The sequence below is a fragment of the Anomaloglossus baeobatrachus genome, chromosome 7, assembly GCF_048569485.1.
Source record: "Anomaloglossus baeobatrachus isolate aAnoBae1 chromosome 7, aAnoBae1.hap1, whole genome shotgun sequence".
Taxonomy (NCBI): domain Eukaryota; kingdom Metazoa; phylum Chordata; class Amphibia; order Anura; family Aromobatidae; genus Anomaloglossus; species Anomaloglossus baeobatrachus.
In genome coordinates, this window is record NC_134359.1 from 60,684,421 (window position 1) to 60,711,814 (window position 27,394).

The following is a 27,394-nucleotide window of genomic DNA, read 5'->3' on the forward strand; positions in this document are numbered from 1 at the left end:
AAGGCGGGACTTTCCGTTCTCCGATTGTTATTAAGTATAACACACGGAGAACACACATAGTGCCATAAACACGGCACACGGATGGGAACACGCACCTTTGACATGTCCGTGAAACACATGCGTGAGTTTCACGGATGTGTGAAGGGGGCCTTAAGGCCGCTTTACATGCTGCGACATCGCTAGCGTGTCGCTCGTGAAAGCACCCGCCCACGTCGGTTGTGTGTCATGGGCAAATCGCTGCCCATGGTGCACAATATCGCTACGACCCATCGCACTATACTTACCTGTCTAGTGACGTCGCTGTGGCCGTTGAACTGCCTCTTTTCTAAGGGGGTGGTTCATGCGGCGTCATATCGACGTCACATGGCAGGCAGTCAATAGAAGCGGAGGGGCGGAGAGCAGCCGAAGGAAAGCCACGCCCACCTCGTTGCCGGAGGACGCAAGTACGGTGTTGTTCGTCGTTCTTGAGGTGTCACACGTAGCGATGTGTGCTGCCTCAGGAACAACGAACAACCTGCGTCCTGCAACAGCAACGATATTTGGGATTAGAACGACGTGTCAACGATCAATGATTAGGTGAGTAATTTTGATTGTTAGCGGTCGTTCGTATGTTTCACACGCAACGACGTCGCTAACGAGGCCGGATGTGCGTCACGAATTCCGTGACCCCAGCGACATATCGTTAGCGATGTCTTTGTGTGTAAAGCCCCCTTTAGGCCAGGTTCACACGACCATAAAAAAACATAAGTGTTTCATCCAAAAAACTCGGATGAATTTTTTTCTCACTTGCCAGCTGTGTACAATCTATTTTTTTTCTTGCAGCAGAAGTTATAATTTTTATTATCACTTACAGTTTCCTGTGTTAAAGAATTTCAACGTATCCTTAGAGAGAACCTGTCAGCATGATTTTGGAATTCAAAGTAAAGACATGGCTGTAATGGCATTGTAATAATGAATAAAAGATACTTTCGGTGAAGAAATTTACTTTGTGGTTCTTCTTTCATTACCCTTTGAAGTTTTCTGCTAATTAGATTTCAGTGCCCTGGTGCCGGACTGTACACTGGGTCTTCTCCTCCCTGTCTGTGATTTCCTGGCCCCTCCTCCTGCCTCCTGTCTGTGATTCCCTGGACCCTCCGACTGCCTTCACTCTGTGAATGACCTGCCTCCTCTGCTTGAAATCTCAGCAGTGACCTGTCAATCACATACTGGAGGCGGGCAGAGGAGCTTGGGAATCACAGACTTGGAGGGGAAGACCAAGTGTACAGTGAGACCCCTGTGCACCAAAATTTAATTAGCAGAAAACTTCAAATGGTGAATAAAGAAGAACAAGAAAGCGGATTTCTTGACCAAAAGTATCATTGTAATCAGCATTAGAACCCCATCTTTTACTGACAGGTTCTCTTTAGGAAACAGAAATGGCGTCTAATGCTTTTGGGCATCCATAAACATGAATGGGCGAGTGTCATCCAATTTCTTGAAGAAACAAGTGCATGGTGCAATTTTTTTCACCTGCAAATTTGGTACGTGAGAAAATTTGCTCATTTACGCTGCCCCATTAAATTACATTTAGAACGAGTATGGTCTGTTTTTTTTTAAGGCAAGCACTTACCTGCACAACATCTTTATGAATGGTAGACCATGTACTACTGAGAGATGCTCTTTGTCCGTTGTGCACCACTTTGGATAATAAAGGGGTACTTCAACTCATAAAAATTGAAATCACAAAATGTGGTCTCCTCCTTAGAAGTAGCATGGCTGATCTACGTGTTTATGGCACACGTGTGTTCTCCGTGTGTTATCCGTGATAACACATAGAGAACGGGAACTTTCTGCTCACCTGTGCCTGGCTTCGCTGTCCGTGGTGCTGATCTTCGGTCTCCGGCCTTGCCGATTCCCTGCTGCTGCTGCTTCCTGCCCGCAGTGGAGTGAATATGCAATGAGCCTAATGAGCGGGCTTCGGAAGCAAGTGACAGCAGCGGCAGAGACAGCAGGGCTGGAGAAGGTAAGTATAGATTTTTTTTTTTTCACAGACATGTGTGTTTTCTCCGGTGCTTGTGACACGGATCCGTGAGGTCTGTGTGCGGTCCGTGTGACACCTGTGATGTCGGAGAAAAATGGTCATGTCTACACGGGCATACGTATGCTCCACATGTACACACGGTCCATGGCAAAACACGAACGTGTGCGCAGACCCTTTGATTTTAATGGGTCTATGTGTGCCCGTGTCTCCGGCACGTGAGGAAACGGACCAAACAAGTGTCAGAGACACGGGCGTGTCAAGGGGGCCTTAGGCAGTCATACAAGCTTTTTGGCCCTGCTTAGAAAGCCCACCACTTACAGCTTTCACCACCATTTTTCCACAGTGGAAGTGTTTGTATCGAGACCTCATAAAGATAGGTGTCAGCTTTACTCTCAGCAGAGGAATCAACAATGAGCTTTCTGTTAATACATTTAAAAACTATGTTACATGGTATCAATCAGGTAAAGCTACAGACAACGAATGGATTTTCCCAGAAAATGAAGACGCAGCCTTACCACTGAGCCAGGTTGTACGTTGATGGATAAGCCAGCTTCATCCAAGTGTCAGGTACATTATCAAAAAATAGGGCTGACTGCAGTTGCTCCATTTCGGAAGAGATTGCTAACTCACCCTAACAAAAGAAAACATTAGTGAGCTATTTGCTTTTCAGATAGCGGCTGTGAAAAGATGACATGATAAATGGTAAAGAGCCCGCTTTTGCCTCTCACCGAAATACACAAGGTGCAGCAACTGACGCCTGAACAATGCAGAAGCCTCAGCTTTCACCAGACGCATAACTCATTTACTAAAATGAATATTAAGTAGTAGCAATAACTTAAGCATTTCATGTTATGTGTCTGCAATGTGCTGCAAAAGCCGATAAATTAAACATGCTTTTCTGAATAAGTCTTTTGGCTCCTGCAGCTTGGAAACTCTCATTTACACAGGAAAAACATAGATGAAAAGCAATATTTGGTTTTAGCTCATTCAATTGAATATTGTAACAAATGATCATTAAGTAATCCTTAGGGATCCCATTGGTAGCAATCATAACCAGCCACTGCACCAAGGGACCAAGGGGGCATTAGTGTAATAAAACTATGGGGCCTGGGGGAAAAACATGGTTTCAAGCCCCACTCTATCACAACAACCTTACGCAGGATGAATGTCCTAGACACATGGATAAAAAAAAAGAGATAAAAATAATGGTAATCTATCCACTTTTTCTTATTCTCGATCTCTTAGGGGTACTTTGCACGCTGCGGCATCGCAGGCCGATGCTGCGATGCCGAGCGCGATAGTCCCCGCCCCCGTCGCAGCAGCGATATCCTTGTGATAGCTGCCGTAGCAAACATTATCGCTACGGCAGCTTCACATGGACACGCCTGTCCTGCGACCGTCACTGTGGCCGGCGACCCGCCTCCTTCTTAAGGGGGCGGGTCGTACGGCGTCACTGCGACGTCACACGGCAGGCGGCCAATAGGAGCGGAGGGGAGGAGATGAGCAGGATGTAAACATCCCGCCCACCTCCTTCCTTCCACATATCCTACGGAAGCCGCAGTGACGCCGGTAGGAGATGTTCCTCGCTCCTGCGGCTTCACACACAGCGATGTGTGCTGCCGCAGCAGCGAGGAACAACATCGGACCGTCGCGTCAGCGTAATCATGGATTACGCTGCACCGATGATAGGATTACGACGCTTTTGCACTCGTTAATCGTATCATCGAGCCTTTACACACTGCGATGCCGGAAGTACGTCATTTTCAATTTGACCCCACCGTCATCGCACCTGCGATGTCGTAGTGTGCAAAGCCCGCCTTAGTGATCTGCCCCATTTCACACTCCATTGCCCATGAGAAAAGTTAGGCTTTATGGACTCAAGCCCCACTCCATTGCCACAGCCTTACGCAGGATGAATGTCCTAGACACATGGATAAAAAAAATAAATAAATAATGATAAGTTATCCACTTTTAATTCTTGTTCTCAGTCACCTCTTGATCTGCCCCATTTCACACTCCATTGCCCATGAGAAAAGTTAGGCCTTATGGACTCAAGCCCTACTTCATCACAACAACCTTGCGCAGGATGAATGTCTTATACACATGGATAAAAAAGATAAAGATAATGTTAAGCTATCCACTTTTACTTCTTGTTCTCGGTCCCTTGGTGATCTGCCCCCATTTCACACTCCATTGCCCATGAGTAAAGTTAGGCTTTATGGCAATTATTATGATGAATATACTGATTATACCCATATTTCGTGGTCTACAGCCCAACCATGTGTGTGAGATAACAGAATTCTCACCGAGTTCTCTGCCTCCCTCTGCCGTCCTTGGTTGTTTTTATCCCTCCTGTAGACTTTAAAGGGGTTATCTCATTACAGATAGTTATGGCATATCCATAGGATATGTAACTGAAATATCTAACAGATGTGGGTCCTACCCAAGACAGAAGAGGCCCCTGTCTAAGAACAGTATATGGGCCATTTGCAGTCCAATAGCTCATCATAATGCACAATTCCACCAGCTTTGGAGGTCAAAGTGGACCCCCTTACCTCTTTGACTCCTGTGCAGCTGCCCCCAAGGTATGTCCTTCCCTGGTCTAACCTGTAAGTGCAGAGTTCCTCTGATCCACCGGTATGACTGGTGTTCAGTGATAGGAGAGGTGGGCAGCATTGCACCAGATCTCTCCAATCACTTCCAAAAACAATCGAGTAAGACTGGGTGATTGTGATTCTGGCGATAATAGATGGGACCAGCATATATTAGACATTTATGGCAAAACCTATGGATTTGCCACTCGTCTCTGTCATGAGTCAACCCTTGCTCATTATCAATTGCCACTCCACTGAAACTTAACCTCAGTGTGTTTATGTACATAAAGAGGAACAGGGGACTCGAGACCTCCATTCCAGTGAACACCAGAGGTCCTCGCGAGCAGGGGCGTAACTACAATAGGTGGAATGGGTTGCAATAACACCTGGACCCTGGAACCTATGGGGCCCAAAAAAGTCTCTTTAGCCCATGTGAAAACACCAAACCTATTAAAAATTTGCAATAATTGGGGGCCCCATTGGAGCATTTGCATCGGGACTCATGAGCTTCAAGTTATGCCACTGCTGTTTTTGTCATTGTATGTCATGTTCAATTATGCACCTGTTCACACTGCATGTTAGGGAGTGCCGTCAGTCTCCTTGTCTAGATTATGGGGTCATACCTTCTGACTGTTCACCCTTCCCCCATTAGCCACAAGTGATTTTATTCTCTAATAGAAGGTTCCTACTCGCTCATACACATGGAGGTTTTAAACCCAGAGATAGCCTTCAGTTCAGAGTAGGTACCTAGTAATATGAGATTGCCTTGACATGGCTACTGGGCAGATATATAAATGGCCATTTTTGTATGCTAAATATCTCGATTTTTCTTAGATTTCATTTAGCAGTAATGCATACAGTGGAACCTTGGTGCACAAACACACACACAAACACGCACAAACACACTCACCTTACCTTCCGTTCCATCGCCAGCCTCATGGTTCTTGTAGCTCGCTGATACAGGATGTGTATCGGGTAACCATCACGACCGATGCCGGAACTTACGCTGCCAGAGCGCTGGCGTCATATGCAGGAGCCGCTTGCCTCTGATTGGTCAGCGCACTGCCTTTGAGTAGCGGCTGACAGCGGAAGTTCCTCCCTCGTCGCGATGGTTACCGATACACATCCTGTAGCAGCAAACTACAAGAACCGTGAGGCCGGCGATGGAACGGAAATTAGGTGAGCATAATATGTGTGTGTGCGTGCATGCTTGTGCGTGTTTGTGTGTGTTTGTACGTGTTTGTGGAGACTGTAAGAGCAAGTCAGAGCGTGGTGGATGTACGGAACCGGAAGTGTGTGTGGTAAGTATTTTGCTCGTATGGCAAAGCTTGCTCGTAAAGTGAGTTACAAATTTACAGCAAGCTTTGATCGTTAAGCGGAATACTCGCTAACTGGGTTACTCGTTAACCGAGGTTCCACTGTATCTGTATTCTTACATTCATGGTTTGCATGCTTTAGCATTTTAGAGTGCAACTGTCTTTTTTTTGTCACTGTATAGTAGGTTCAGTCATGCACCTGTTCACACTGCATGTAAAGCCTGCTTTACACGTTGCAATGTATCTTACAATCCGTCGTTGGGGTCAAGTTGTAAGTGATGCACATCCGGCATCGTTTGTGAGGTATTTGCGTGTGACAGCTACGTGCGATCAGGATTGAACGCAAAACCGTTGATCGCAAACACATCGTATCTTTGTCTAGAATTGAACGTTTTGTTGCACGAACCTAGTCAATTGAAACGTGTGACATCCCTCATACGATTTTGATGTCTGAGGCTATGTGCGCAGGTGTGCGGTCTGCACCGCAGCTTAAAAAAGGTCCACTTCAGAGCGCAGCTGAAAAGCTGCGTTCTGAAGCGCCTCACAATGTCTGTCATTCACTAATCTCTGTCAGTCGGTCACTATCTTTGTCTCTCTCTCTCTGTCCATGTCAGTCTATCCCTCTTACCCTCTCTCTCATGCTCACCGATCCCCGATCTCTTGCGCGGCGCTGCACGGCATTCACACTGCTCTGGCGGCTTTTACTATTTTGAAAAAGCCGGCCGCTCATTAAACAATCTCGTATTCCCTGCTTTCCATGCCCACCGGCGCCTATGATTGGTTGCAGTGAGACACGCCCCCACTCTGAGTGACAGGTGTCTCACTGCACCCAATCACAGCAGCCGGTGGGCGTGTCTATACTGTGCAGTGAAATAAATAATTAAATAATTTTAAAAAAATGGCGTGCGATCCCCACCAATTTTAAAACCAGCCAGATAAAGCCATACGGCTGAAGGCTGGTATTCTCAGGATGGGGAGCTCCACGTTATGGGGAGCACCTCAGCCTAACAATATCAGCCAGCAGCCGCCCAGAATTGCCGCATACATTAGATGCGACAGTTCTGGGACTGTACCTGGCTCTTCCCGATTTGCCCTGGTGCGTTGGCAATCGGGGTAATAAGGAGTTATTGGCAGCCCATAGCTGCCAATAACTCCTAGATTAATCATGTTAGGTGTCTCCCCGAGATACCTTCCATGATTAATGCTCTGCTGCATGGAGGTGACCGGAGCTGCAGAATACGCAGCCGCTCCTGTCAGCTCCACGCAGCTAATGAAGGGAATAGCGCGATTAGCTGAGCTGTCACTGAGGTTACCCACAGTCACTGGATACAGCGGTGGCTGCAGGTAACCTCAGTGACAGCTCAGCTGATCGCGCGGCTGTCTTCAGTTCTGCAGCTCCGGTCACCTCCATGCAGCAGAGCTGGAAGTGACGCTGGACCATCCTGGATTATGCCGGACATGGAGGGCTTTTTCGAGCTTATTAAAGTGGTGAACCAGGGTATATGTTTGTGTTTTTTATTTCTAATAAAGGATTTTTTCGGGTGTGTGTGTTTATTTACTGTCACTTACAGATTAATCATGGAATGTATCTCGGGGAGACGCCTGACATGATTAATCTAGGAGTATTGGCAGCTATGGGCTGCCAATAACTCCTTATTACCCTGATTGCCAACGCACCAGGGCAAATCGGGAAGAGCCAGGTACAGTCCCAGAACTGTCGCATCTAATGTATGCGGCAATTCTGGGCAGCTGCTGGCTGATATTGTTAGGCTGAGGGGCTCCCCATAACGTGGAGCTCCCCATCCTGAGAATACCAGCCTTCAGCCGTATGGCTTTATCTGGCTGGTTTTAAAATTAGGGGGGACCGCACGCCGTTTTTTTAAATTATTTAATTATTTATTTCACTTCACAGTATAGACACGACCACCGGCTGCTGTGATTGGGTGCAGTGAGACACCTGTCACTCAGAGTGGGGGCGTGTCTCACTGCAACCAATCATAGGCGCCGGTGGGTGTGGAAAGCAGGGAATATGAGATTGTTTAATGAGCGGCCGGCTTTTTCAAAATAGTAAAAGCCGCCAGAGCAGTGTGAAAGCCGTGCAGCGCCGGGGATCGAGGAACGGTGAGTATATGAGAGAGGGCTGCTCAATTCAGTTACTCAGGAGTTTAGCGGTCACCGGTGAGTCCTTCACTGGTGACCGCTAATCAGGACGCGACACAGACAGAACCGCAGCATGACAATGAAGTCGGGTGAAGTTAACCCGAGTTCATTCTGACAGTGCGGCTCTTTCTGTGTCTGCTGTCATCTGCCATTCAGCTCTGCTACATGGCTGTCTGTGTCTGCTGTCAGCGGCCATGTAGCAGAGCTGAATGGCAGATAACATAGTAAAAACGCATCCCTACACATTACACACGCTTGGCAAGTCAATAAATAAAAAAAAAAAAAAAAAAAAAAAAAAAAAAGGGTGCCCAATGCATACGTCACAGAACACATGATCTAAAGGATCGCACACAAAATTGATCAATTTAACATAGACTACTAACGCACGTGTGACAGCAAATGAACGACCTACGTGCAATCTCATAAGATCCCATATGCAACCTGGGCGTGTCACATCGCAAACGTGATTGCACAACAAATTGCAACGTGTAAAGCTGGCTTTAGGGAGTGCCGTCAGTCTTTTTGTTTAGATTATGCAAACATTTATCACCATTTCGGTGCATGTATAATCAATGTGCTTGGAGGGGAAAAATGTCTTGTATATTAAAAAAAAACCTGTATGACGTAAAAGTCCAGTTTAATTTTCCTTTTACACATATATTTACAATGTTTTTCTAATTTTATTTTTTCTCTCAATTAAAATGTACAAATTGTTTATAAAGGATGCACAAATATGTTCTGGTTTCTCCTTTGAAAAGTATTCTTGCTGTATAGTCTTGGAAAACACAAGTTCTCCATTTGCAAACAGCACAGTCACAGCTTGAAGTGTAAGTCTTAACACTTGTCTATCAATATGCCAAAAAAAGACACTGATCTTGCAAGGACCACATCCAGTGCGGAGTAGCTAGTCTAGTCTCTATGGGACTCATTTAGCTATCTCCGGCTGTACAATCATCGTAAGTATTTTCCTGCTGGATAGTTAGGCCAAAATGTGATTCACATAGAACATTACGCGGCAGATGGATCCTTGTCTCTTCACAATTATCCAACATCTATAATCTGCAGGAATCTCAGTCGTGTAAATCTGTATCTGACGACATAAGATAGTTAAAGAAAAATGTAATATTAAAAATATAATAATTAGAATTTTATAGTCTTGGCAAAATAAAAGTTTTTGTAAAAACTTTACAAACCTTGGATATTTTGAAAGACCTATGTAATTTGTGAGCTGAAGACGTTTTTGGCATTAAATCCAATATATAAGGCTAAGTGTATGTATGTGTGTGTGTGTGTATGTCCTCTAAAGGAATCCGCACCGTCACATTTACAATCAAATATTTGCACAGATGCCTCATTTGACTCAGGGAACGTCATAGACTATGTTTTGAGGGGAAAATGTAACCACGCGATTTACAGTTATTCGCCAAAAAAACCTCCTCCTTACATTAAAGTAATTGTAGCTGTGAACTACAGGACATTAATAGGAGCTGTGATTGGTTGCTATTGGAACAAAGGAAATTCTTAGTATAAAACAGCTTATGTGTGAGGTAATATGATATCGGTGGACAGACGGATAGAGAGAGACAGAGAAAGACAGACAGACCGAGAGACAGACAGAGAGAGGCAGAGAGAGAGAGACAGAGAGCAACAGAGACAGACAGAGACAGAGACAGACAGAGAGATACACAGACAGAAAATCAGAGAAGGATAGAGAGACAGACAGAGAGAGGCACAGAGAGAGAGAGAGAGAGACAGAGAGCAACAGAGACAGACAGAGACAGACAGAGAGATACACAGAGAATCAGAGAAGGATAGAGAGACAGACAGAGACCGATGGAGAAAGAAACAGAGAGATAGAGACAGACAGAAAGTCAGACAGAGACACAGGCAGACAGGGAGAGACAGAAAGAGAAACAGACAGAGAGAGACCGACAGACAGACAGAGAGTGAGGGAGACAGACAGATATGGAGAGAGACAGAGAAACAGTTACTATCCCGGGTACTACAGTTAGTAGATCATAAAGCACAAATAATTGTGTACTGACAGGCTTCCCTAGATAATGAGTAGGATTTGTGAATCAATTCAGTGACTGCAAGCAGAGATTTTAAGGCGGTGGTCTAGTAGACTTCATCTGAGTGTCTGCCTCCGGAAAGTGTATACTGCAGAAAATGGTGCACGACAGAACACACGGTGACTCCGTCTGCACCATTATATTCAATAAACCCATTGGCGCATACTTCCGAAAGCCTTTTTACGGGGGGTTCGGACTGAAGCCCTGACGGGACCCCTGAATGGAGATCGGAACGCAATGTGAAAGCAGCCTTGTAGGCACAGTATTAGAGGATACACAGGGGTGGATACTAGATTAATTTATATAGTAAAAATCCCACTAGCAGTACGACCCTGAGATGGTCCTACGGTAAACCCTACCTGGCTGCAGAGGTTGGAACCCTAATGAAAAGTGTGCAATAGTGGCGCCCCCACTCAACTTCATCTGACCCTGGAAAATCCATAGATGACCCTAAGTGACTAAATATTCAAATGTAACAGTTATAATAAACTAAGTGACAACAGTGCAATCATAATAATCATAATAAACTGTTTGGAATGTTAATATGGATAGTTTTTGGACACAAAAAGCTAGGTAATAATAATGTCAGATAAATGGTACACCAGAGGAAGCCAGCATAACATTCACCTTGCCAGAAACATAGTCAAAAAAGAAAAAGCAATACTTTCTTTTAAAAAATGTCTAATCACATGGCCCCAACACGTTTCCCCTCCCTGCCAAGATTCATCAGGAGGCCAGAAAAAAGTGGACTGAGGCCCAGGGTACATGGAATATGAGTGCTGTCCCCTAATATCAAGTATTCACTAGACCTGTACCAATTTTTATATATTGGATTGTTATATTTTATGCATTTTCCATTTTTAATGCATATTTAATTAAACTTTCAAGTCGGGACAAAGCCCTGACTGCCGGGACAGAAGGACTGAACCCTCAAATCGGACCAGTTCTACTGAATCTGGGATGCATGGGAGATATGGCAGTGGTAATATCCAGCAGAGACCAGTGATGTCACTAGCGGGGCCGGTGCTTGTCTCCTGCACGCTGGGTTTTGACACAGCTCGGTTGCCAGCAGATTATTACAGAACTCAGTCGAAAACAGAGCCGACACTGTCACTGTGCAAAACACAGAGCGAGCAGTGAGGGAGTGAGCAGAGACGGGGCAACCCCTGAAATGAAGCATCATCAGTGACAGTGACCACATCCTCTGTCCCCTGCTCTGATGACGCTTCGTTTGAGTATTGTCAATAAATAAATATAAGAATAATTAATTCACACAGTATATCTAAACACTGCAAAACCCTTTATTGTCCAAGACCAGAAATAATGACATGGCATTCATTCGTTCACCCTACTGCTCAGTCCACTGACTAGCTCAGGGATATATAACTTATGGACCAGATATCACTTCATGTCCCAGTGGAAACCACTGAAGTGATAGTCCAGGAGCTGCCAGCGATGGGATGAGTAATTAACACTTATTTCTTTATTTTATAGTGATCCCTTTGCTATGCCAATTGTTTTGGGGTGCTCAGATAATTTTTATTGAAAACCACTTTAATACATTTTTCTATTTTGCAAAATGTAACAGAACACAAACTCTACAGTAATACTTAAGGCACTATCTGTATAACACAATTTTAAAGTTTTATATTTCTTATGTGAAAAGTTTGAGTCAAGCCTATAGTCAAACTCGAAATCCTAAATAACAGTATATTCTATATATAGACAAAGAAAAAAACTGACACTTTCCTCCCCCCAACTCCCATTAGTATATGTTTATATTCAAAAGTCAAATGTGACCTCTAGAAGTTTTCATTTCGATATGCTATGAAAGTGCTGAATATGTGTGCATCATCGTTCTCTTACTAAGATTCTAGAAGGGAACCCCAGAGTATCCAACCATTTTTCCCAATTTTTTCAAATTTGTGTACTGCATTTATTTTTTATAAACTGCTTTTTGAAGTCGTATTATATTATTTTACTAATTTATTAATTCTACAGCATTAGCGGGACTGGAATCTTATATATGTTTCTGGTACAGTATATAATCTTATATATGTGTCCCTGCTATGTACTGTGTAATGGCTGTGTCTGACCGTACAGGGACATGGTCTGATCATACCACATCTTCTTGGCAGGGAAGGGTGCAAAAGAGTACACACATTACAGCACGGTATCACAGCTGATTCTTTCCTTGACATGTTTTAAAAACAGATAGGGTAATGTTTTACCTCACAAAAAAAAAATCAGCTGTGATCCCAAGTTGTGCCATCTGTATACTCTCTTTTGTGTCCTCCCCTTTCCAGCAAATTTGGTAAGATCAGACCATGCCCCTGTACGGTCAGACACAGCCATTACACAGTACATAGCAGGGGCACAAATATAAGATTATCTCAGCACAGGAACTTTTTATTTAAACACGTCCAATTGTGGAAATTACAGTTAGGTCCAGAAATATTTGGACAGTGACACAAGTTTTGTTATTTTAGCTGTTTACAAAAACATGTTCAGAAATACAATTATATATATAATATGGGCTGAAAGTGCACACTCCCAGCTGCAATATGAGAGTTTTCACATCCAAATCGGAGAAAGGGTTTAGGAATCATAGCTCTGTAATGCATAGCCTCCTCTTTTTCAAGGGACCAAAAGTAATTGGACAAGGGACTCTAAGGGCTGCAATTAACTCTGAAGGCGTCTCCCTCGTTAACCTGTAATCAATGAAGTAGTTAAAAGGTCTGGGGTTGATTACAGGTGTGTGGTTTTGCATTTGGAAGCTGTTGCTGTGACCAGACAACATGCGGTCTAAGGAACTCTCAATTGAGGTGAAGCAGAACATCCTGAGGCTGAAAAAAAAGAAAAAATCCATCAGAGAGATAGCAGACATGCTTGGAGTAGCAAAATCAACAGTCGGGTACATTCTGAGAAAAAAGGAATTGACTGGTGAGCTTGGGAACTCAAAAAGGCCTGGGCGTCCACGGATGACAACAGTGGTGGATGATCGCCGCATACTTTCTTTGGTGAAGAAGAACCCATTCACAACATCAACTGAAGTCCAGAACACTCTCAGTGAAGTAGGTATATCTGTCTCTAAGTCAACAGTAAAGAGAAGACTCCATGAAAGTAAATACAAAGGGTTCACATCTAGATGCAAACCATTCATCAATTCCAAAAATAGACAAGCCAGAGTTAAATTTGCTGAAAAACACCTCATGAAGCCAGCTCAGTTCTGGAAAAGTATTCTATGGACAGATGAGACCAAAATCAACCTGTACCAGAATGATGGGAAGAAAAAAGTTTGGAGAAGAAAGGGAACGGCACATGATCCAAGGCACACCACATCCTCTGTAAAACATGGTGGAGGCAACGTGATGGCATGGGCATGCATGGCTCTCAATGGCACTGGGTCACTTGTGTTTATTGATGACATAACAGCAGACAAGTGTAGCCGGATGAATTCTGAAGTGTACCGGGATATACTTTCAGCCCAGATTCAGCCAAATGCCGCAAAGTTGATCGGACGGCGCTTCATAGTACAGATGGACAATGACCCCAAGCATACAGCCAAAGCTACCCAGGAGTTCATGAGTGCAAAAAAGTGGAACATTCTGCAATGGCCAAGTCAATCACCAGATCTTAACCCAATTGAGCATGCATTTCACTTGCTCAAATCCAGACTTAAGACGGAAAGACCCACAAACAAGCAAGACCTGAAGGCTGCGGCTGTAAAGGCCTGGCAAAGCATTAAGAAGCAGGAAACCCAGCGTTTGGTGATGTCCATGGGTTCCAGACTTAAGGCAGTGATTGCCTCCAAAGGATTCGCAACAAAATATTGAAAATAAAATTTTTTTTTTGGGTTTGGTTTATTTGTCCAATTACTTTTGACCTCCTAAAATGTGGAGTGTTTGTAAAGAAATGTGTACAATTCCTACAATTTCTATCAGATATTTTTGTTCAAACCTTCAAATTAAACGTTACAATCTGCACTTGAATTCTGTTGTAGAGGTTTCATTTCAAATCCAATGTGGTAGCATGCAGAGCCCAACTCGCGAAAATTGTGTCACTGTCCAAATATTTCTGGACCTAACTGTAATTATTATTCCAAGATCTATTGATTAAAAATAAAATTTAATGTTAACTTTGTTTCTGGGAAAACTCCTTTAGATAGGCAGCCATGACTAGGACTAAAGGGTGCTTTATACGCTACGACATCACTAATGATATATCCTCGGGATCACGTCGTTAGTGCCGCACATCCGGTGCCGTTAGCGACATCGCAGAGTGTGACACCAAGGAGTGACGATCAATGAGCGGCGCAAAAATGTGAAAAATCGTTGCTCGTTGACACGTCGCTCCTTTTCCAAATATCGTTGCTGCTGCAGGTATGATGTTGTTTGTCGTTCCTACGGCATCACACATCGATATGTGTGACACCGCAGGAACGACGAACATCTCCTTACCTGCGTTCACCGGCAATGAGGAAGGAAGGAGGTGGGCGGCATGTTCCGGCCGCTCATCTCCGCCCCTCCTCTGCTATTGGACGGCTGCCGTGTGACGTCACTGTGACGCTGCACGAACCGCCCCCTTAGAAAGGAGGTGGATCGCCGGCCAGAGCGATGTCACAGGGAAGGTAAGTCCGTGTGACGGGTATTAGCGATGTTGTGCGCCACGGGCAGCGATTTGCCCGTGACACACAACCGACGGGGGCGGGTATGCTCGCTAGCGATATTGGTACCGATATCGCAGCGTGTAAAGTACCCTTTAGGTAAAGAGCTCACATATATCTGCCCATTTTTGTGTGTGAAGTATCTCAATTTTTACATGTATCCATAGCACTAATGCATGTCTATATTCCTATATTGATTGTTACACATATCTTAACACTACAGAGGGCAACTGTCTCCTTTTAGTTAATGTTTCATGCTCAGTTTGCACCTGTTCACATTAGAAAGTAGGAAGTGCCATCAGTCTTTTTCTTCAGAATACAGTAGCTAGTATAGAGTGGGGGCATCTAGAGTGCTGGCACTACTTTAGCATGTTATCTAAAGTACTATGGAAAGATCATTTAGCCTTACCTATATTTTTAATTCACTAGAAAACCCCAGTAGGACAATGTCAACTTAGATCTTAGATCTTTGGGGACAGACCCATAAACTCTCAATTAAATTAAAGGTAAAGTACAGGCAACATATTGTCAACACATTTAGGTATATATGTAGCTTTTTATTTTATTATGAAGCAATGCAAAGGTTGATGCACACTTAACTTAGCCTAGCCTATACATCTATATATATATTTTTATATATATATATATATATATACACCCACATACTGTATATATATATATATATATATATATATATATATATATATATATATAATAAGTATAATATATATATATATATATATATATATATATATATATATATACAGTTAGGTCCAGAAATATTTGGACAGTGACACAATTTTCGCGAGTTGGGCTCTGCATGCCACCACATTGGATTTGAAATGAAACCTCTACAACAGAATTCAAGTGCAGATTGTAACGTTTAATTTGAAGGTTTGAACAAAAATATCTGATAGAAATTGTAGGAATTGTACACATTTCTTTACAAACACTCCACATTTTAGGAGGTCAAAAGTAATTGGACAAATAAACCAAACCCAAACAAAATATTTTTATTTTCAATATTTTGTTGCGAATCCTTTGGAGGCAATCACTGCCTTAAGTCTGGAACCCATGGACATCACCAAACGCTGGGTTTCCTCCTTCTTAATGCTTTGCCAGGCCTTTACAGCCGCAGCCTTCAGGTCTTGCTTGTTTGTGGGTCTTTCCGTCTTAAGTCTGGATTTAAGCAAGTGAAATGCATGCTCAATTGGGTTAAGATCTGGTGATTGACTTGGCCATTGCAAAATGTTCCACTTTTTTGCACTCATGAACTCCTGGGTAGCTTTGGCTGCTTGGGGTCATTGTCCATCTGTACTATGAAGCGCCGTCCGATCAACTTTGCGGCATTTGGCTGAATCTGGGCTGAAAGTATATCCCGGTACATGTCATCAATAAACACAAGTGACCCAGTGCCATTGAAAGCCATGCATGCCCATGCCATCACGTTGCCTCCACCATGTTTTACAGAGGATGTGGTGTGCCTTGGATCATGTGCCGTTCCCTTTCTTCTCCAAACTTTTTTCTTCCCGTCATTCTGGTACAGGTTAATCTTTGTCTCATCTGTCCATAGAATACTTTTCCAGAACTGAGCTGGCTTCATGAGGTGTTTTTCAGCAAATTTAACTCTGGCCTGTCTATTTTTGGAATTGATGAATGGTTTGCATCTAGAGGTGAACCCTTTGTATTTACTTTCATGGAGTCTTCTTTTTACTGTTGACTTAGAGACAGATACACCTACTTCACTGAGAGTGTTCTGGACTTCAGTTGATGTTGTGAACGGGTTCTTCTTCACCAAAGAAAGTATCATCCACCACTGTTGTCATCCGTGGAATCCCAGGCCTTTTTGAGTTCCCAAGCTCACCAGTCAATTCCTTTTTTCTCAGAATGTACCCGACTGTTGATTTTGCTACTCCAAGCATGTCTGCTATCTCTCTGATGGATTTTTTCTTTTTTTTTCAGCCTCAGGATGTTCTGCTTCACCTCAATTGAGAGTTCCTTAGACCGCATGTTGTCTGGTCACAGCAACAGCTTCCAAATGCAAAACCACACACCTGTAATCAACCCCAGACCTTTTAACTACTTCATTGATTACAGGTTAACGAGGGAGACGCCTTCAGAGTTAATTGCAGCCCTTAGAGTCCCTTGTCCAATTACTTTTGGTCCCTTTAAAAAGAGGAGGCTATGCATTACAGAGCTATGATTCCTAAACCCTTTCTCCGATTTGGATGTGAAAACTCTCATATTGCAGCTGGGAGTGTGCACTTTCAGCCCATATTATATATATAATTGTATTTCTGAACATGTTTTTGTAAACAGCTAAAATAACAAAACTTGTGTCACTGTCCAAATATTTCTGGACCTAACTGTATAATGTGTGTATATATATTTACTGCTCAAAAGAATAAAGGGAACACTTAAACAACACAATGGTATTTTAGTGTTCCCTTTTTTTTTTGAGCAGTATATATACTTGTATGTGTGTGTGTGTGTGTATATACAGTATTTATATGTACATATATATATATGTATAATATATATAATATGGATATACATATATATACATATATGTATATACATTTATGCACAAACACATATATATATATATATATATATATATATATATACACACACACACACACACATATTTATATATATATATATATATATATACACACACACTATATATATATATACATATATATATGTGTGTGTGTGTGTGTATATATATATATATATATATATATATATATATATACACATATATATATATATATATATATATATATATGTTTGTGCATAAATGTATATACATATATATGTATATATATCCATATTATATATATTATACATATATAGGTATGTACATATAAATGCTGTATATACACACACACACATATATATATATATATATATATACACATATACATATATATATACATATATATATATATATATATATATATATACACACAACACACGCATATATATATATACACACACACATATACATATATACCGTATATGTGTACATATATACAGTATTTATGTCTATATCCGATACCTTAAGACCAAGATCCAGCTCCTTTAGAGAACGTCTGATTTCATGAAGGAGGAGATTCATTCTCTCGCATTCTTGGAAGCACACAAGGATGTATGGAGACCGGTCGGCTGTCTTTGAAGTTATATCTGCCATGTTATATCCATCAGGGAGTTTATCTAGGATATCATCCAGAAAAGCTTTAACCTGAGGGAAAAAATAAATTATAACCATGTCACATACTTATACTTTCTAACTGAGATACTATACAATAATTGATATTGATTTATTTTGATATTTATTTATAAATACAATTGGAGGGGATTGATAGTGTTTGAAATGCACAGACCTGTTTCCTACATACAGTATATGATTAGCATACACGTGTACTTAGCATGGGTGTACATATATAGCTGGAGGGTCTGGTAATGGTTCACAAATCTGCACACTCTTGCTCTTCTCTGCCTCTATGATACATACACTTGGTATTGCTTCTGCGCCTCTAGTTTTTCGGACTATATATTATTTATAGTCACACTTCTAATGAGAGTGCTACCAACGTAGAGGTCATCCGGTACAACAGAAAAGGTTGACGCTCCAGGGAATTCAGGGGAAGTAATGTCTATTAGTTTATTCCTACGAACATATATACATTCCCTAGGGTGAACCATAAAATCTGCACTACTGGGATGTGCATAGCTTATATTTCTACACCAGAGTCCAATAATATACTTATTAGGAGTATGTTACAGGATTTTTGTTGATATATTTAATGCTAATACCAGTATGGTCAAATCAGTAACATTGAACTGGAAAATCTACATAGAAAACAGGAAAAAATAAATAGAGCATCTTCTAAACACGTTAATGAGTTCTTGTATAACACAGGCTCCTGCCTGGGATCATCCTTAGATCACAATGATGCTCTTCATTAAACTCTCCACTTTTAATGAGTTTTTCTTCACCACGGAAAAAAAGGTCTGAGATTTTTTATTTATCCTTTGGGATTTTAACTAAAAGGCAAATACCTGCACTTGAGTTCTACATCTTCAAGTGACTTTAATGAGCAAATGCAACAATTACAAGATATAACGTACTGTGAACGCATGCAAAAATGTTCAATTTGGGAATTTTCCTTATTTTACGATCTTAACTCTGTTTGATAATAAGGGCTGATTTTTTTTTTAGCCAGTAATGTATCCTGGATTTTTTTTTCCAAAAGGCCCTCACTAGGGATGATCGAATATATATATTCGGCTATATATATATTCGGAATATAAATATATATATATATATATTCGGAATATATATATATATATATATATATATATATATATATATTCGGAATATATATATATTCGGAATATAAATATTCGGCTTCGCGAATATTTTCCGAATACCTCGCTACTATTCGACTGTTCGTGAATATTCGATGCGCAATGTAAGTCTATGGGAAACCTGAATAACAACTATTTGGAACTATTTGGGTTTCCCATAGACTTACATTTGCGCATCGAATAGCGACGAGGTATTCAGAAAATATTCGCGAAGCCGAATAATCGAAGTATTCGATCATCCCTAGCCCTTACCCTATTAATTACAGATATCCCATGTGTTGATTTTTGTAGCCAGTAATGTATCTTGGATTTTTTTTTTTTTAAAGCTCTTACCCTATTAATTCCAAATATCCAAAATATTTGTTCCATAAAGTTGTAAAAAAAATAAAAATAAATGTATATGCAAACGTTTCAGAAAATATTTTCAGTACATTTTATGATGAGTGAATGTTAGGTGAGATAATATTAAAGAGTATATGTTAACATATTTTTGCTACCTCATTTGAGAGCAGCATAATATAGGGGCAGAGACCCTGATTCCAGCGATGTGTCACTTACTGGGCTGCTTGCTATAGTTTTAATAAAATCAATGTTTTATCTGCTGCAGATGTCCCTCTGAGCTCTGTATAACCCCGCCCACACTGCTGATTGGCAGCTTTATGTGTACACTGTGCATATCAGTGGTGGGGGTGGGGTTATACAGAGCTCATGAATATGCAGGAGAAGGTTTACTAGTCCTAAAGTGATAATCTCCTGCTGATAAAATAATGATTTTATCAAAAGTATAAAAAACAGTCAATAAGTGATAAAATGGTTGAAATCAGGGTATTTAGCTCAACATTATGCTGTTCTTGGGTTAGAAAGCAAAAATATGGTGACAGATTCCCTTTAAAGGGATTTCTGGTAACATAGACAAAGTCAATAAGCTGAGTGATTGGCTGCAGCAGTCACATGCTCATCCACAAAACTGCAGTAGCAGACACACAGCGCTGAATCAGGGGAGGGTGAGTATTACCTGAGATTATATTTTAACCTGACAAAGGTGTTGAGGAGGCAAATGTTGCATGTAAAGTGTTTCTATATTTTCATGTGGTTTTTTTTTTCCGAATAGAATCCAATGGGGAATTTATTGTCCGTATCAAAAACTATTCTGCAATTTTTTGAAGCATTTTGCATGCATTTCCAAACAAAGAAATTAAGCCATATTCCAAAAAATTTACCAAACCACACATCCATTGGCGTAAAAAATGCATAAAAATTAATTTTAACGGATGTCAGTAAAAATCTTTATTTTTTTATATAGCGCTAACATATTCCATGGCGCTTTACATACATCAGGAATACTGTCCCCATTGGGGCTCACAATCTAAATTCTCTATCAGTATGTTTTTGGAATGTGGGAGGAAACTGGAGAACCTGGAGGAAACCCACGCAAACATGGGGAGAACATACAAACTCCTTGCAGATGGTGTCCTTGGTGGGATTTGAACCCAGGACCCCAGCGCTGCAAGACTGCGGTGCTAACCACTGAGCCACCGTGCCGCCCGTCAGTATTAACACTAGAAGAATTTCGAGCTCTATAGGGTTCCAATGGTAGAAATGTTAAATGACCCCTCTCTGGGACTTCTAGTGTTAATTGTGGCTGTTCTTTCCTTTTATATATGTGGGATAAAAAAAAAAAGCATCAAAACGCGTTATGTGCATTGAGTCTTAGACATTGGTTGGGAGTTGACCGACTTCCTGTAAATCATCTTCCTGATTTCGTGAATGAGAAGTATATACTTCAGTCCTTATACAAGGACTTCCGAATACCCACCTGTCTATACCAGACCAAAAAACGTTCATAAGATTCCTGCCCAATAAATAACCAGAAACATAAGCTGATATTCCATTTGAAGATCACACACAAAGTCTTAGTCTTTTCCAGTACATGCTCAGAATAACGACACTAACCTTCTCCTCCTCGGTCTGAGGTGCTCCTTCACCGTTTATAGAATCTCGTGACTGTAATTCTAACAACGTACGGAAGAGATTGTCTGAAGTCACAGTTAAGAATTCAATTTCTGCGTTAGGGTGGAGGCCATAATGGACGGGGCTCTCAGGTGGCAACATCTCATCAATGTATCTATGGTAGCCTTGATAGTCAAGGTTAGAGGGTATCACAAATCCAGGCGCTAAGGCGAGTTTCCTATCAAACTGGAGGAAAAAGAGAACATTGGATGTAATCATCATAACAAAAAATACTTCACACTAAATCTCCGGGGGATATTGGTAGAGACTCGGAGAAAATTACCATCGGTGACATTATTTCGAGAAAAGTGTCCAGACTGTGTTGGCGGATATCATGGGCTGCCATCGTGTGTATAGAGTTTTTATTTTCCATGTTTGTTTTTATTCTCCTCCTTCAGACCACTGGAGACCCTTAGATTTGCGCTATAACAGAGTTTCATTGAATATGACAGAAAACAGAAATAATCCTTCCTAGCAGGGTGGCTACAGATCCAAGTTTCCTGTGCTTTGACCAGCGGGATCTCTGTCCTTAATTCTCTTGTCCCTGCAATTCTTTTCAGTCATTGTTACAAGAGATCAAGAGAACGTCTGGCTTGGTGCATGCTGCTTCTATTGCTCTGTGCGGCAAGTTTGACTAACTTACAGCATGAATAATATTAAGGGTCAAGTATTTTAAGGCTTTAAAATATGAGGCTGGAAACATATGATGGAACATAAAGCTACAGTGTACGTGGTGCCGTAAATCTCATCAAAGGAGAAAATAGTTCTGTAGGATGATCTTCAGTCTCCGGCATGATGGCTTGGAATTGGCAGGGGGAGGGGGTGTCTGATTGCTTACACTTTTTTTCTTTTCCAGATCCTTAAAATAAGACTATTTTGGAAAGATACAAGTGTAGATGAAATGAACCAAAAAGGAAAACACATGAGAGTGCAGTGTATAAAATATACAAGATTCGGCTTCTTTTCTCTGGTGGGTCCCAATCCAACGTGAACTCCTTTACAATATATTCTTTATCGCAATGTCTATATAATATATCTATGGACAACTTACAGAACAGACTAATCTAATATGACTAATATTAGGTGTTTGTGTTGGAATAATCGTGTCTACAGTCATAATGATGGGTTAGATTCATATCTAGAGTTGAGCGGATCGGCTATCATCCGGAATCCGCGGCTATGTAAATGAATAGGGAGTCGGATCCGGGGGGAGGGAGAGAGAGAGAGAGGGAGAGAGGGAGAGAGGGAGAGAGGGAGAAGGAGAGGAGGAGAGGGAGAGGGAGAGGGGGAGACGAAGAGATATAGAGAGAGAGGGAGAGAGGGAGAGAGAGAGAAAAAAAGAAAAACGGATCCGGATCGTGCACCCCGGATCCCGGGTACTGGACGGACTCGGATCTGAACCTCGAACCGTGCGGATCCGGATTTTTCAGATCCGGGTCCGCTCAACACTATTCATATCCAATGTTCCCATTATCTGATAATTGGAAAATACAAAGTGACATCTCAATGGTTCCACAAAATAGCACCAATTCTGGTTACACAGAACATTGACCATGCCAATGTCCTGGTATGGGTTGAATTTATGCATTACGGTAACATTTTGGCCATTTTTTTCTAGAGTTGACTTTACTACTGCCTATATGAAACACTGGAAAATAATTGTCAATTAATCAATTATGCCTGGTAAATTCTTTTGGGAATCAGAGAGTGTCCTAGGCCTCATTAAGATATTCACATGGACTGTTGGTCTCCCCAAAAAACCTTCAGGATGTACTAATCTAATTCTATATTATATTTTAGATTAGTGCATGTAAATGCAGGCAGTTCCTGCACCTGTCTGCTATGCAGGTGAGCACATAATTTGTGGACATGACTGGCCCATTTTATTAATATTCCCGCCGTCTGAACCTGACAAAGGCCACAAGATGAAACGCGCGTCGGGACCTGGCGCCAGCACCAGCTGGAGGAGATGCCACTAGGTATTATGTACAAATGTATTCCTTTGTTTACCCTCTGACACTGTCTCTTATGTTATTATAAGGTGAATGGGCCATGCTTTATCTCTGCTCTATATATTTGATTCACACTTGTGATCTACTTATCCAATATGCCAGTGTTATATGAGACCTATTTACTAATATATATTTTCTGTGCGCCTGCACTTTTCATTTCTTCCCCTGACGTGATGTGCTGTGCTGCTTTTTTCAATCACTGTTTTGCACCTTGAATTTTATAATTTCTAACAAAAATTATATATTTTATTCTTGGCGATGTGTTTTGGTTTTCCCATTTGTGTTCCTAACATATTAATATGTGCACAACTCCTGTAACTAGTAGAATTTACCATAGCAACCACATATTTTAACAACAGATGCAAAAAAGCATCCAATCTACATGAACAATCATTAATACTAATAACACAGACACAACCCTGCTACATGTCGGCTCATTGTATTTAAGCCCTGGAAGTAAAAAAGTGTCCAATCTTATTTGCAAAACTTATTATTGAGTCTTAAATTTCCCATGGAGACAGAAGCTCAAATGGATGAGGTTTCCAAGGATGAAAAATGTCTTGTCCATTGTTAGGTTTGAGAAGGTTTGGTAAGGCCGCTTTCACATTGCGTTTTTACCTATGTTCACTGGTCACGTCGGGGCATCCGTCCTCCCCCCATCCCCCTCGCAAAATGTGTTTCGTATTCTTACGCCGACAGGGCCATTGACTATAATGGAGCAGACGGAGTCAGCGTGTGCTCTGTCTTGCACCATTTTCGGGCATATATTTTTCTGCAGGCGGACACCCGAATGTAGTCTACTACGTTCTAGGACCCTATGTGATCTCAGCCCTACTGAACACTGCTGGAAATAATTCAACTCAGTGTAAGTTGTGGGTGTATTCACGGGTTTGCTATTGTAATTAATAAAGAGGTTAAGGTTCATTGACACTGTGCAATGTGCATTGTTAGGTTGCCACTGATTGGCAACATGTTTGCCGGTCGGCGGCCATTTAGTAGCCTGTTTACACAGCCAAACCATGCTTCAGATGTTCACTCAACAATCGGTAATGGATGCCACTGTCCTTCCAAAAATGGGCTATATGCTGCCGAGATTTATGATATTTTGTGCCACCCATACGATCATTTTACCCGATGAATGATCTGAGCGTTTTGCCCTTTCTTCGGGTGATCGGCAGCCTGTTTAGACTGCACGATTATCAGGAAATAAGCATTCTTCTGAATTCTCTTTTATCATAATCATACAATGCAATTGCACCTTTACTTCAAATCAACATTTATCACCCATCCACCGCATAATTGATACACTCATGATCGGTGGGGTGTTGACTATTTGGATCCCAGACCAATTACTAGTAAGGAGGTTATGTATTTCCTGAGCAGTAGAGAACATGTGTGACCACTGCTCCATTCACTTCCATGGGTCTATGGGAGCGGTAGTGTGCTTATGTGACCCCTAGTGATGAGCGAGCTCTACACTGCTTGGTGCTCAGTACTCGTAATGATAAGAGATGAGCGAACCTTTGGAAGTTCAGTTCACCAGGTACAGTCGAACCTTAAAAAAGTTCGGTTTTTTAGCCCCACTTGATTCGAACCTCAATGGAAGTCTGTAATTAGGCATTTCGTGGCTCCATGCACATGCAGCCAGCCATAAGCAGAACACTTCCGGGGGGGTATGGTGGAATTTTTCTATTTTTTTTTTTTGTTTGATGCACACTACATCTGAAAACACTGTTGTTAGCCCCAGTGTGAGCCGTTCAAACACTGCAGGCGGCTCGCACAGGGCTGAGCATCAATCATACCCAAGCACAGCGCTGCTTGCTTGAGTGTTTTGCACTCGTAACTCACTCAAACTTTGAACCTGAGCTTTGTTTTTTATGGAAGTCGGTTTCCGAACCCTAATCTCGAACCTCAGGTTCACTCATCTCTGGTAATGATGAGTGAACATTTTGATGCTTGAGTACTCTTTCCTCGAGACACTCGGAATGACTCAACTCAAGTAATGAGTATTATGGACGTCAATGATTGGGCAGTTTGGTTCTACGCTCCCATACAGACAGCCATATACAGAGCATTTCCAGGGGAGGGTGGAGTTTTTTCTTTTTTGGACACACTACATCCAAAAACATTGACTATGTATGGCGGATCTCACTGGGGTGCCGGCTCCTATCATTCACTGAAGCGAGCCTGTGCTTTCTGTTGGATATTTCACGAATGGCACATCCGAGCACCCGCAATACTTCGCTAAGAACCAAGCTTACCCAAGCCACATGATGCTTCGCCCCCATACAGACAGCCATATACAGAGAATTTCCAGGGGAGTGTGGAGTTTTTTTCTTTTTTGGACACACTACATCCAAAAACATTGACTATGTATGGCGGATCTCTCTGGGGTGCTGGCTCCTATCATTCACTGAAGCAATCCTGTGCTTTGTGTTTTGTGTTTGATGTTTCACGAATGACACATCCGAGCACCCACAATACTTCGCAAAGAATCGAGCTTACCTGAGCCACCTGATGCAACGCCCCCATACAGACAGCCATATACAGAGCATTTCCAGACGAGGGTGGAGTTTTTTCTTTTTTGGACACACTACATCCAAAAATGTTTATTATGTATGGTGGCTCTCATTGGGGTGCTGGCTTCCATCATTCACTGAAGCAAGCCTGTGCTTTCTATTGGATTTTTCACAAATGACACATCCAAGCACCCGCAATACTTCGACAAGAAGGGCCACCTGATGCTTCATTGAGTCCTGAGCAGTGCTGAGAACGCTCGCCAATCGCTAGTGACCACACTTATAGGTAAAGATACCGTAGTGAATGGAGTAGGGCTCATTTATGGCCACTATTGATCCATTTACATGGGAACCCCCTTCCCTTGATCGGAAGGGGATCACAGTGCTCGATTTCCCTGGATTATACATTTCTCACCATCTCTTGTGGATAAGTGATGAATGCTATTGTTGGGACAATTCCTTTAATTGCGGCATTGTTGTATTTTTGCTCTTTTATTCATCATATCCCATTAAATAATACACTAGGATCTTGCTGCATCCAATATTCCAATGAAAATCTCCTCTTCCACAATGAGTGCATGTGTACAGTGTGATTATCCCTGTGTTATGCCGCTGACACAAAACGGAGCAGGAAGTGGCGATAATGAGGAAGGTTAACACGACATGGCGTTTCTGTCCCATCATGGATATGTTTGCCTGTTTGCCTTACAATTAAACATGCCACATAGAGCTTTGATTGTCCCCGCAATATGATTGCCATTTACTTTAATTGCTTCACATGCGGATCTGCAAAACCTCAACTGAAATAGTTATTTACACCGTTCAGCTTTCCAACATCTTACCAGGCACAATAAAACATTTTTTTTTTGTTTGTTGTTTTTCTGTTTGTTTTCTTTTATTTTTTTTTATTTTTTTTTATATGGAAATGCTAAAACATTTGGTAAAAGTTAGGGAGAATTTTCATAAAAAATAATTTAATTTGCAAATGGGCACATATGTATTTAATGAAAACCGAGTGCAGTTGTTATGTATGAACCAATAGAGTTGTACTAGGATTATATCAAGATGTAAGAAGCTCTGATCTTTGTAAACAATTTTAACCCTTTGATGACTATGTTCAGAACAAAATTTTACCTTGTTGTTATTGTATAGGTTTATCATCTATAATACTGATCCAGGAGCAAACTTTTTTCTTTTTTTTTTTTTGTAAAAAGTGCTTAAAGTAGATAGATCACATGTAAGTGTAAACCAGATACAACATTTGTGGCCAAGATTAGTTTTTGTATGTTTTGGGTAATGTACATTACTTTTGATATGAATGTATTAACCCGCCCCCCCCAAAAAAAAATGCATTCACAATTGAAGTATGCTTTTATTTATTTAATTATTTTATTACTTTTATCATTGGTGATTTTTACTTTTTTATGTATTTATTTTGCAAATTTCTATATGTGTTTATTCATTATTTTTGGACTACTGGGGACCAGGTAACAGGAAATACACGATCTGTGTCTTCTCTACATCTCTGATATACAGGTCACTAATAACAGTGATATGGAGATAGCAGAACATCAGTAATCTTCTGCGACCTTCAGAAATATCGGCTACGTTCACACAATGTATGTATAGTGCCGTTTTGAATGCATAC

The 27,394-nt window shown here is 41.5% G+C and overlaps 1 protein-coding gene across 1 annotated transcript in view; it reads right to left on the bottom strand.

The window, feature by feature from the left end:
- LOC142245878 (dynein axonemal heavy chain 11-like) overlaps positions 1-27,394 on the bottom strand; it is a 519,159-nt gene that overhangs the window by 68,750 nt on the left and 423,015 nt on the right. Inside the window, exons 66-68 of the mRNA XM_075318873.1 lie at positions 21,159-21,401; positions 17,893-18,075; positions 2,536-2,651 (exon numbers count right to left, since the gene is read on the bottom strand). Coding sequence (XP_075174988.1) covers positions 2,536-2,651; positions 17,893-18,075; positions 21,159-21,401 — 542 coding nt within the window. The remainder of the gene's footprint in view (positions 1-2,535; positions 2,652-17,892; positions 18,076-21,158; positions 21,402-27,394) is intronic.